The following is a 13,367-nucleotide window of genomic DNA, read 5'->3' on the forward strand; positions in this document are numbered from 1 at the left end:
AGCGAATATCATTCTCAATGGGGAAAAACTGAGAGCTTTCCCCCTAAGGTCAGGAACATGGCAGGGATGTCCCCTATCACCACTGTTATTCAATATAGTACTAGAAGTCCTAGCCTCAGCAATCAGACAACAAAAAGAAATAAAAGGCATCCGAATTGGCAAAGAAGGAGTCAAACTCTCACTCTCTGCAGATGATATGATACTTTATGTGGAAAACCCAAAGACTCCACCAGAAAACTGCTAGAACTCATACAGAAATTCAGTAAAGTGGCAGGATATAAAATCAATGCACAGAAATCAGTGGCATTCCTATACACCAACAACAAGACAGAAGAAAGAGAAATTAAGGAGTCGATCCCATTTACAATTGCACCCAAAACCAAAAGATACTTAGAAATAAATATAACCAAAGAGGCAAAGAATCTGTACTCAGAAAACTATAAAATACTCATGTAAGAAATTGAGGAAGACACAAAGAAACGGAAAAACGTTCCATGCTCATGGATTGGAAGAACAAATATTGTGAAGATGTCAATGCTACCTAGAGCAATCTACACATTCAATGCAATCCCCATCAAAATACCATCCACTTTTTTCAAAGAAATGGAACAAATAATCCTAAAATTTGTATGGAACCAGAAAAGACCCCGCATAGCCAGAGGAATGTTGAAAAAGAAAAGCAAAGCTGGCGGCATCACAATTCCGGACTTCCAGCTCTACTACAAAGCTGTCATCATCAAGACAGTATGGTACTGGCACAAAAACAGACACATAGATCAATGGAACAGAATAGAGAGCCCAGAAATGGACCCTCAACTCTATGGTCAACTAATCTTTGACAAAGCAGGAAAGAATGTCCAATGGAAAAAAGACAGTCTCTTCAACAAATGGTGTTGGGAAAATTGGACAGCCACATGCAGAAGAATGAAACTGGACCATTTCCTTACACCACACACAAAAATAGACTCCAAATGGTTGAAAGACCTCAATGTGAGACAGGAGTCCATCAAAATCCTAAAGGAGAACACAGGCAGCAACCTCTTCGACCTCAGCCGCAGCAACTTCTTCCTAGAAACATCGCCAAAGGCAAGGGAAGCAAGGGCAAAAATGAACTATTGGGACTTCATCAAGATAAAAAGCTTTTGCAAAGCAAAGGAAACAGTCAACAAAACCAAAAGACAACTGACAGAATGGGAGAAGATATTTGCAAATGACATATCAGATAAAGGGCTAGTATCCAAAATCTATAAAGAACTCATCAAACTCAACACCAAAAGAACAAAGAATCCAATCAAGAAATGGGCAGAAGACATGAACAGACATTTTTCCAAAGAAGACATCCAAACGGCCAACAGACACATGAAAAAGTGTTCAATATCGCTCGGCATCAGGGAAATCCAAATCAAAACCTCAATGAGATACCACCTCACACCAGTCAGAATGGCTAAAATTAACAAGTCAGGAAATGACAGATGTTGGCGGGGATGCGGAGAAAGGGGAACCCTCCTACACTGTTGGTGGGAATGCAAGCTGGTGCAGCCACTCTGGAAAACAGTATGGAGGTTCCTCAAAAAGTTGAAAATAGAGCTACCATATGATCCAGCAATTGCACTCCTGGGTATTTACCCCAAAGATACAAAAGTAGGGACCCGAAAGGGTACGTGCACCCCGATGTTTATAGCAGCAATGTCCACAATAGCCAAACTGTGGAAAGAGCCAAGATGTCCATCAACAGATGAATGGATAAAGAAGATGTGGTATATATACACAATGGAATATTATGCGGCCATCAAAAGGAATGAGATCTTGCCATTTGCAACGACATGGATAGAACTGGAGGGTATTATGCTGAGCGAAATAAGTCAAACAGAGAAAGACATGTATCATATGACCTCACTGATATGAGGAATTCTTAATCTCAGGAAACAAACTGAGGGTTGCTGGAGTGGGGGGTGGGGTGGGGTGGGAGGGATGGGGTGACTGGGTGATGGACACTGGGGAGGGTATGTGTTCTGGTAAGTGCAGTGAATTGTGCAAGACTGTTGAATCTCAGATCTGTACCTCTGAAACAAATAATGCAATATATGTTAAGAAAGAAAAAAAGAAGAAGAAGAATGTAGCGGGAGGGGAAGAATGAAGGGGGGGAAATCGGAGGGGGAGAAGAACCATGAGAGACGATGGACTCTGAAAAACAAACTGAGGGTTCTAGAGGGGAGGGGGGTGGGAGGATGGGTTAGCCTGGTGATGGGTATTGAGGAGGGCACGTTCTGCATGGAGCACTGGGTGTTGTGCACAAACAATGAATCATGGAACACTATATCTAAAACTAATGATGTAATGTATGGGGATTAACATAACAATAAAAAAATTTAAAAAAAAATGAAACCTTGCCATTTGCAACAACGTGGATGGAACTAGAGGGTATTATGCTAAGCAAAATAAGTCAATCAGAGAAAGACAAGTATCATATGACCTCACTGATATGAGGAATTTGAGAAGCAAGACAGAGGATCATAGGGGAAGGGAAGGAAAAATGAAACAAGACGAAACCAGAGAGGGAGACAAATCATAAGAGACTCTTAATCTCAGGAAACAAACTGAGGGTTGCTGGAGTGGAGGGGGGTGGGAGGGATGGGGTGCCTGGGTGATGGACATTGGGGAGAGTATGTACTATGGTGAGCGCTGCGAATTGTGTAAGACTGATGAATCACAGACCTGTACCCCTGAAACAAATAATACATTATATGTTAATTAAAAATAAATAAATCAAAATTAAAATTAAAAACAACAACAACAGCAACAAACCATTATCCCAAACTCTATCTCTGCCTCCCATCCATCCTCTGGTCCACCCTCCAACCCGTAGATTGGGATTAAAACTGTCACTACATTCCATATTTATCACTAAATTCATTATTATTTATAAAGTATTCAATATAATCTTACAGAATAAGCTTTATTTTTTCAGTGACTTTAATTAGTTGTTTCATCTTGGGTACTCACTGTTTCAGCCTCACCATAACTAAGAGAAGAGGAGTGAATAGGGCAAGCCGTGCTGCACTGCTATTCACTAATATATACTGACTACTCACTACGTGTAAAACACTATTCAAAGTGCTTTACATACTCCTCGTGATACCATATGATATTGGTACTCTTACTATTCTCATTTGATGACAAGCTGAAGGACAGACTAAGTAACTTACCCAATGTTCAAAGCTAGTAAGCAGCAGAGCTGGGATTTGAACCCAGTGAGTCTTAACTATACCAGAACTGCTCAAGTTCCCTTGAACTATAAAATTCTAATGCAGGGGCAATGTGACATTTGACATTTTATCTGCTCCTGGGAATGACCTTCAGACGTATACATGGTAGGCCCCCATGCTGCAGATGAGGTGGAATAGTACAGGTATTGAAAGAGCACAGACTTTGGAGTGAAAGATGTGGCTTCTAATCTCAGCTCTGCCACTCCTTAGCTGTGGGATATTGAACACAACTTGCCTTTCAGGGCCTAAATTTCTAAGTATAGTCACTTTCCTCCTGCAGATAACAAATGATGTACACAAAGTGCCTTGCAGTGATATCTGGCACCTAATGTATATTCAGTAAATTGTGGCTTTTTAGTAAGACACTGATGCACAAAAGTTAGTGACTAATGGAAACACAACTAATTTAGACACAAGGCACAGAACCTAGATCCCTTGAAGCCTAGTCCAGTGCCTCTTACTCCACCAAATATCATTACCTCAATGTTAGGATGGAAAGAGACAAAAACTTCCATTTGCCTCATATTTTTAAATGGACACTTGAAATAACTATGATGCAGCATTAATGGGTTAAGAACCAAAAGCTTTTTTTTAAGATTTTATTTATTTATTTGAGAGAGTACACATGGCGGGGGGGTGGAAGGAGAGGGAGAAGCCAACTCCCTGCTGAGCACAGAGCCAGGAGAGGGACTCGATCCCAGGACCCTGAGTTCATGACCTGAGCTAAAGTTAGATGCCTAACCGACTGAGCCACCCAGGTGCCCCAAGAACCAAAGTTCTAAAGTCCTCTTTTATACTGATGAATATGCTGTAGTGGGACAGGGACCAGACAGTCCCAAAGAAACAGTACAATGAGGCAGATACTAGTACTTAAAATCAAGGTAAGGTGGAACTGGAGGAAGGATGTCAGAGATTAGCTGGTGCAATCCTATCGTGTTTCAAATAAGGAAAAGTGAAGACCAGAGACACAAAGTGCTTACCCAAGTTCACAAAGCAAGTTGTAAGACTGTAAATTTTTAATTACAATAAAAGCAAATCCCTTCTTTCTGGACCAACTAAAGGCTTTTGCTTTTAAACTTTTTTTTTTTTAAGAGAGAGAAAAAGAGAGAGAGAACGTGCACGTGCATGCACGCAAGCAAGGAGTGGGGAGGGGCAGAGGGAGAGAGAGAATCCCAAGCGGGCTCCACCCCCAGCACAGAGCCCAATCGGGGCTAGATCCCACGACCCTGAGACCATGACCTGAGCTGAAAGTCGGACACCCAACTGACCGAGCCACCCAGGTGCCTCAGCTTTTGCTTTAATTTAGTAACTGACTTTTGTTTCACAGTTCTAGACGGCTAAGGTGTTTCATACTGCATAACAACATTATTAAGGGCATAGTTATCTAACAAACTTAAAAGAAGCATCTGGAATTTGGAGCCCAACTCGCCTTGCTGCTATAAATTAAGACCATCTCACTTTTCAATCCTGAAACTCCAGTGTCACATTATGATCTTTTGAGGAAATACCATTAACAGACCTTAATTTGGCCCCTCCCAAAAGGAAAAGTTAATGTGCTCCAGAATGGATGCACTCAACTGTTCAGTCAGGAAAAGGCATTCTTGCCTATTTCCAGTACCAGGTGTTTCCATCACTGTGTCTCCTAGGGTGCAGTCAGAGTTGAAATTAACAGAATGGCACCTGCTGTAGATGATCACACAGTCTGCCTAGTGTCCCAAGAATAATTAGTCAAATAACTCAGGGGGAAAAATTCAGTAATTATCTCAACTGAACTCAGAGCTTAGGTAAAATGAATTTACCATCTTCAGAGTAGAGGTTGCATTGGCCTTGAAACTAGTTATCCCCATAATGTGAATGAGCAACTGGAGGCTCAGAGACCTAAGTTACTTGTCCAAAGTTACAAAGGTAGAAAGTAGCAAGAACAGAAGTCTTTTTACTTCTAGTTCAATGCCATTTCCACCTCACCAACACCAATCTCCCCTCAGCATTTCTTTGGCTATGGCTGGGCTGAGCCAAATCCCAACTCCCACTGCTACGCTTATACCTGCTACCATGCTTCACTGACTCCAGCACCAAGATAACCTCTCAGAGGATGAGAGAAGGATGAATATTGGCTTCTCACTTACTCAGTCACTGAGCTCCCCAGCCCTGCTGAACCTGCTAAGAGAAGAACTGCTAGGTTATGGGCTATACCACCAGTTTCTTCAGGGCAGATTGGTCCTAAGAGGCTTGGGTTCAATTTTATTCAAACATTTGCTGAGCACTTACCTGCAAGATACCATGTTAGGTACTGCGAAATAAAAACACTTAAAAAAAATGTCCAGCCTATTTTAAAATAAATTTGAAGTAGTTACCAAGATATATGAGACAACCATGGCCCTTCCTCTCCAGTAACTCATACTCTAGTGGAGGAGACAAACACATACACAAGTAACAATCATACAAGACAGACTGTGATAAATGCTGTTATTGAGAACCAAATGACTGTGGAACAACTAGATTTACCATCTACCCTCCTTCTATACCTCTCAGTTAAAAGAGTTCTCTTAAAGTTCTTTTGGTTCCTCCATGCACTTACGTACAGCTGGACAACCCTAGGAGCAGTTTAGCAGAAAGTAGACTTGGAAAGAGGACTTGATTTAAAATCCCAGTTTGGAGCACCTGGGTGGCTCAGGAGGTTGGGCATCCAGCTCTTGGTTTCAGCTCAGGTCATGATCTCAGGGTTGTGAGATCAGCAAGCGTGGGGCTCTGCACTCAGAAGGGAGTCTGCTTCCCCTCTCCCTCTCCCTCTGCCCCTCCTCCCACTCTCGTACTTTCTATCTCTCCAAAATAAATACAGACATCTTTTTAAAAAATAAATAAAATAAAATCCCAGTTTTGCTACTTATTAACCATTGGGCAATTAATTAACTTTTGAGAGGAGCTCCCTTATCCATAAAAGAGGGTAACAACTTTTTGGAGAGTCAATGACACAGAATGTGTAAAAGCGCTCACATATGTTAGGCTTACAAATTTTTTTGAATTTTAATGTAACTGAGTCTTCTTTGAAATATTAGGTACTCATTAAATGTTTGTGGATGACTATTCTGAAAAACAGCTTCTTCTTTCTGATTTATCAAGCAACTTCTCTCTCCCTAATTCCAGTCATATCTAAACCATCATTATTCAAAATGTGCTCCTGAAATCCTAAGCTAGAACTACTAAGTTCTCCCCAAACATTACCCTAGCCCATCCATCCTTAACAGTAACATATAAAACCTACACTAATTCAAGTCCCACCTCTTTTAAGCAGCTGTCAGGCAGGAGCCACTTCAGAAATCTGAGTCAGTTTGTGAAGGGCACAGCACTCTTCTCTGCCTTCTGTGCAACACCTGACAAACGAACTTCATCATCAGAAAAATCAATTTCATCTCTAGTGCTACCCATTTCCTTTTCTGAGCCCTGGTACCTCACTGATCTTTGGGAACATCACAGGCCTTAAAGAAAAAGGACAAAGGCTCTGAACAGCAGAATTGTTTACTCTTTGCTAGAACTTATTATCCTTTGTATACTGACTTTATATTACAAGTTGGGACTGACTTAACAGAAGTGAAGAGCCACAATTATCTATAACCAACTGACAGACACAAAGTCTGCCCTCAAAGACCTCCCATTATTAGAAGATGAAACTTTTGTCAACCATAACGCAAATATGAACAACCATAAAGCAAGTAAGAACGATACTGTTAAATACTACAGGCACTCATAGGACACTGAAAACAATTTTTTGGCTTTACTTTTGCTCTGAGAGGAGGAAGATAATGTTAATGAATTCCTACTCTATCTCAGGCATTGTTTTTATAGATGATAGCTTATTTAACCATCATGGCAATCCTATGGAAGAAATTATTTTCTCCATTTAACAAGTGAGAAACCCAAGACTCAAAGAGAGTAAGTCACAGTGTCAAGAATCACACAATAAGTAAAAGCACCAGGACAGGAATCCAGGTTTTGTCTGCTCTCCAAATACAATGCCTTCTTCCTCAAAGGCTGATCATTCAGTCGCCAAAGACGTAATGGGCACCTATTATTTTCTACCCACCTACCTGGGACTGAGATCTACAACCACAAACAAAACACACAGGGCTCTGCCCTCACAGAGCTTAGTGTCTGTGAGAAAGAAAGACATTACACAAGTACACAAATACAGGGTAAGCCTATTTATTCATGTTGGGGAAACGATTCCTGAGGAGACATTAGGGTCAAGACCTAAAACATGAAGAGAAGGTAGTGGGAGAGTGGGGCAGTTAGACACAGCATGTACAAAAGTCCTGAGAAGGAAGCAAGCTGAGAATGCTCAGGGTGGTAGGGAAGCTAGTGTTGGCTGGTGTGCGAGTAGAATAGAACAAAACCATACAGTCTGGATAGGCAGAAGCCAAGTCATGTAGAGCTCATGAAAACGAGTTTGAATGAATTCAAGTATAATGAAAAGCCTAGAAGAACTGTGAGAAAGCAACATGTTCAATCTGTTTTTTAGATGTTATTCTGGCTGCAATAGAAAGAACAGATTGAAGAGGGATTACAATAGACATAGAGACTCCAGTGGCCAAGCAAGAAATGGAGAGCTTGAATTAATGGAGTGCCACAGGGATAAAGAAGTATACATTCAAGAGATATATCTGGGACGTAGCAATAGTACAACTTGCTGATGGACTGGAGGGAGAGGGAAAATCAAGATCAAATCAAGAGGAGAAATGAAGGATGATGCCCAGACATTTAGCATGGGTACCTGGAAGGATAGTGGTTCCATCTGCTAAGATGGGAAAGACTAAAAGAACAGATTTGGTTAGAAAATAAAAAATTCAGGGGCGCCTGCTGGCTCAGGCAGTGTAGCATCTGACTCTTGATCTCGGGGTCATGAGTCTGAGCCCCAGCCCCACGTTAGGTGTAGACATTACTTTAAAAATAAATTTCTTGGGAAAAAAAAAAGGAAAGCAAAGAAAAAATTCAGTTTAAAACATAAATTAGAGGGGTGCCTGGGTGGCTCAGTCGGTTAAGCGGCTGCCTTCGGCTCAGGTCATGATCCCGGGGTCCTGGGATCGAGCCCTGCATCGGGTTCCCCGCTCGGCAGGAAGCCTGCTTCTCCTTCCCCCACTCCCCCTGCTTGTGTTCTCTCTCTGTCAAATAAATAAATAAAATATTTAAAACATAAATTAGACATGCTGTGAGGTACCCAAATGAAGATGTCAAGTATGCAGTTAGGAGTCTGGAGCTTAGAGGAGGTACAAATAGTAGCCAGATGCTCCACTAGTCCTTCCTGTTTGAACTGTGATGCTCCACATATTCTCAAGTGGACAGGAGCTCCAAACCCAGCTGCTTTTCACCCCCCAACTATTCTTAACACAAATGGTAAGTTTTTAAGTCCAAAAGAGTATACCTCTCCTTGGAAAATAGTATAGAGAGCAGGCAAGTTCTCCATGGTCTCGGGTCTTCCTGAATTCATCGTTAACGTTCTATGGCTCCTCCATTTCTCTTCTGCTGAAGCTAATTCAAGTGTCCTATCACAAAGAAATAAGACAGACAACAATATGAAAGACATCTGCATTAAAGAAGAAATGTGCACATAATCCACAGCTAATCTCTACAGAATAATAGCATTAGATTTAACACCATGCACTTTTATCCACATCTCTTTTGCCCACTGTGATCATGAGTTGTGGAAACTTTGATCTTTTTTTTTTTTTTCAATTTGATACTTACCCAAGGCCATTCGTCTGTTTTGTTTTTTCTTTTCTAATTGCTACTGTTACTACTCTTTTGTCAAAGGAAGGCTTTTGAGATGTGTGTGTGAAACTGAATTTTTAAAAAGGGAATAATAATAGTAATAAGAGCTAACATTTATCAAGAATTTACTATGTCCTGGGGCGCCGGGCTGGCTCAGATGGTTAAGCATCTGCCTTCGGCTCAGATCATGATCCCAGGGTCCTGGGATAGAGTCCCGGGGAGCCTGCTTCTCCCTCTGCCTCTGCCTCTCTCTCTCATGAATAAATAAATAAAACATTAAAAAAAAAAAAAAGAATTTACTATGTCCAGATACTGTGCTAAACACCAGACAGCCAGTATCTCATTTAAACCTCAAACTCTTAAGATATAGATTGTATTCTTATATAAATGAGAAAACCAAGGCTTCCAGAGGTCAAATTCTAGACATATGTCAAAAAGCTAGGAAATAGTGGAGTCAAACTCTGGCTGACACCAGAGTCCCTGCTTTTAACCACTATGCTAGGTGTTAATCTGAAGTAACTTCAAAAAGAGAGAATAGCTTACTTTTTTCCTTATAAAATTAAAAACACACATGCTCATTTTAAAAGTTCAGACAATACATCCATAATAAAGAAAATATCATCCATAATTCAATTTTATTTATATTCTTTAAAACTTTTTCACATACAGTTTTAACAGAATCATAAAATTATTAATCATTATTTAACAGCCATTTTCTTATATATTTTAATAATTCATACACATACACCTTTTTTTTAAGATTTATTTAATTTTAGAGGAGAGAGGGCACATGTGCACACAAGGGGGAGGGACAGAGAGAGAGGAGTCTTTTTTTTTTTTTTAAGATTTTTTATTTATTTGACACAGAGATAGAGAGCACAAGCAGGGGTGGCAGCAGGCAGAGGGAGAAGGGGAGCAGGGAGCCCGATGTGGGACTCGATCCCAGGACCCTGGGATAATGACCTGAGCTGAAGGCAGACGCTTAACCGACTGAGCCACCCAGGCGCCCCGAGAGGAGAGAGTCTTAAGCAGACTCCACAATGAGTGTGGAGCCCAATGTGGGGCTCAATCTCATGACCCTGAGATTACAACCTGAGTCGAAACCAAGAGTTGGACGCTTAACCAAATGCACCACCCAGATGCCTCTACACCTCTTTTTCTTAATGCCCACATAATAATCCATTCTTGGATGCACCAAATTTACTCAACTATTTATGAATCATATTAAAATGCAGACCATAATTCAGTAAGTCTGAGGTGGTGCCTGAGATTGTACATTTCCACAAGCTCCCTCCTGGATGATGCTGATGCTTGCCTGAGTAGCAAGTCTTTACAGCTTTGGAGTTGGAAGAGACCTTACAGATACTCTTGCTCAGTCTCGTGGTTTTTTTTGTTTGTTTGAAGATTTTATTTATTTATTTGAGAGAGAGAGAATGAGAGAGAGAGAGCATCAGAGGGGGGAGGGTCAGAGGGAGAAGCAGACTCCCTGCTGAGCAGGGAGCCCAATGTGCGGTTCAATCCCAGGACTCCAGGATCACGACCTGAGCAGAAGTCAGTCGCTTAACCAACTGAGCCACCCAGGCGCCCCTCAGTCTCCTGTTTTAAACAGAGGGAACTAGCAGTCTAGTGGCTCTTAACCATGCCACTTTACTCTGCTGGATAAATCACTGCTACATAAAGATAAATCTAATGGTTCTGCCCTCAGTTCTCTTTTTCCTCCCAATTACACTTTCCGGCAGTAAGATCTGAAACTCTGTTTTCCTTAGATTTTCATAACCAAATACTTTCTTCTCTACTCAACCCCCTCACCTTCATATGACGACTTCAGGTCCTAGTTTTGGAAAGTCTTCCTGATCTACAGGACCATCCATTAACTGAACTGCCTCACTTAAAACAGAAATGAGAGAAAATCCTATCAGTCTTCCAAATCCTGGTTCTAGTATCATCCCCAGGTTCCTACATCCTTGTCCTTGAGTTCTGTAAGACAACTTCATATCCTTAAAATAAACTTGCGCTTTTCAGCTTAGATCAGCCACAGGTGGTTCTTCTTACTTTACTAATAGTACATAGAATGGAGGCAGATTGGTCAGTTCTCGAGAAATGGCTGATAAAGAGGTTAAATTCAAGTATCACAGCCTGGTTAGATCCTGCCTCTTCCACTTCCCAGCTATGCAGGCTCATCTCCAATCTTTCCCTCCCTCTGACTAGCATTTCCCACCTCACATCCTAGAACAAAGGTTATTGACCTGAGGCCAGTGGCTCTATCAAGAGACCTTAATTCCTCCAGCTCTTGGAACACTACACTAGTGAGGTATAGAATCCATACAGGCTACAGCAGCTGGGACACCTAAATTGGGACACCTAAGTCTATCATCTGTTCCTTCTACACAAAGGTCATGGAAAGAGCAATAAAAGCAGAACAATCTTAAGCTGATTCTTACAGATTTCTGCTCTGGTAAGTGTATGACCACTAACTTAAAGCTCTCTTATTGGCTCCTTCCATAGAACAGTACCCTGACAAACCCTATGCAATTCTTCAGGAAGGAAAGCGGTATGCATTGTTGAGGGAAATCCTAAAATATAACAGTAACAGGTTTACAATTTCAGGAAAGTAGAGGGTTGCCATTTTAAAAAATGGAACTTAAAATTTTCTTTCAAATTATGTTCTGTAGAAACCTAGAGTTCTGGGGGCACCTGGGTGGCTCGTTGGGTAAGTGTCTGCCTTTGGGTCAGGTCATGATCCCAGAGTCCTGGGATCAAGCCCCGCATCAGGCTCCCTGCTCAGTTGGGAGTCTGCTTCTCTCACTCCCTCGCTGTGTGTGCTCATGGCTCTTGCTCTTTCTCACTCTAATAAATAAAATCTTAGGGGAAAAAAAAGAATCCTAGAGTTCTATGGTGGTTATTCAGAAGCTCCTCAGTTAACCCGAGTTTGGTTTTTTTAAATATTTATTTATTTGAGAGAGAAAGCACGTGCACGTGGAGGGGGAGGGGCAGAGGGAGAGAATCTTCAAGCAGACTCCCTGCTGAGCTCGGAGCCTGGAAGCAGGACTCCATCTCATGACCCATGAGATCATGACCTGAGCTGAAACCAAGAGTTGGATGCTTAACTGACTGAGCCACCCAGGTGCCCCCGCCGCGAGTTTATTTTTAAACATTCAATTCTGAAATATCTAGGGACCACAGGGTTCAAGAAGGCCAAAGAAGTAGGGCGTGAGGCCAACAAACCAGAGGTGAGACTCCATACCAAAGGTAGGGGGAGAACATTCCCAAAGAAATCAGAGTCGAGGGAGGTCCCGCCCAGAGCAGTTGTGAAGCTAGCAGCCTCTCTTCAGTAATTAAGTAGTGATTAATTATTGCAGATTCCCACCTGCCTTCCCAGCCTTAGGGTGGGCCATGGTAGCAAAGAGGAGTGGAGGTTATAGGAGGAGGGCCTACTTTCAATAACAATGTATTCTGTTTTGATCCAATTTACCTATTAAGCTTCTGTGTAAGAGTTCATTTGGAAAGAAGAGTCCTGCTGTTTTAAAAAGTTTATAAAACATTGAGATAGATAAAGATAAAGTCCAGTCAAATAGAACCACATCTGTAGACTTCAAAGGGCAAGTAAACTGACAAGGATTGAGGTACATCATTTGGAGTTGCTTTGCAATAATTCTAGAAACAGAATAAATTCCTTAAGTGCTTCGTTTTCCTTGACTGTTTTAAACAACAACAGAATAGGCAGGGAGGCAACACGGACCCAGTTACTAGCCACCCACTTCCCAAAGCAAGGGACAGAGCAAGAAAAGTATACTGTGGGAATGAGAGGTGTAGCAGAGGAATGGTGACCCATAGTGAGGTCAGAGCCTATGTTGGGTGAGGAGAAAATTTGCAAAGAAAAGCAACCCAGTGTAGAAAGGAGCAGGGTAATGATGGCATCTATATATTGGGCTGTCCAGAATGATGAATCAGTGCCCAAGAATGGAGAAGCAGGGCCTGGAGACTAGAGGTAGTAATGCAATGTTAACTTTCTGATTATACTAGTTATATTGTGATTGTATAAGAGAATGTCCTCGTTTACAGGAAAACTAAAGTATTTAGGGATGATGGGGCATCCAGTCAACAACTTAAGTCTCAAATGATTCATAAAAAAATGTTATTTGTACTGTACCTCCACAATTTTGTGATTGCTTCAAAGCTGTTTTTAATATGCATGCAACTGAAAAAGAAAAAAACAAAAACAAAAACAAAACCCCTGCTCTCCCTTCTCTCAAGCAATGAGAAGTCCATAGAACAATATTAAATTGGTAAGATACTTAAAGCACTTTTGGAACTTCATTTCATGTGTCACCTTACTGA

The 13,367-nt window shown here is 41.4% G+C and overlaps 1 protein-coding gene across 1 annotated transcript in view; it reads right to left on the reverse strand.

The window, feature by feature from the left end:
- ZCCHC17 (zinc finger CCHC-type containing 17) overlaps positions 1-13,367 on the reverse strand; it is a 63,661-nt gene that overhangs the window by 44,976 nt on the left and 5,318 nt on the right. The window contains exon 2 of the mRNA XM_032389341.1: positions 8,683-8,803. Coding sequence (XP_032245232.1) covers positions 8,683-8,748 — 66 coding nt within the window. The 5' untranslated portion in view covers positions 8,749-8,803. The remainder of the gene's footprint in view (positions 1-8,682; positions 8,804-13,367) is intronic.

The sequence above is a fragment of the Phoca vitulina genome, unplaced genomic scaffold (assembly GCF_004348235.1).
Source record: "Phoca vitulina isolate PV1807 unplaced genomic scaffold, GSC_HSeal_1.0 scaffold2, whole genome shotgun sequence".
NCBI lineage: Eukaryota > Metazoa > Chordata > Mammalia > Carnivora > Phocidae > Phoca > Phoca vitulina.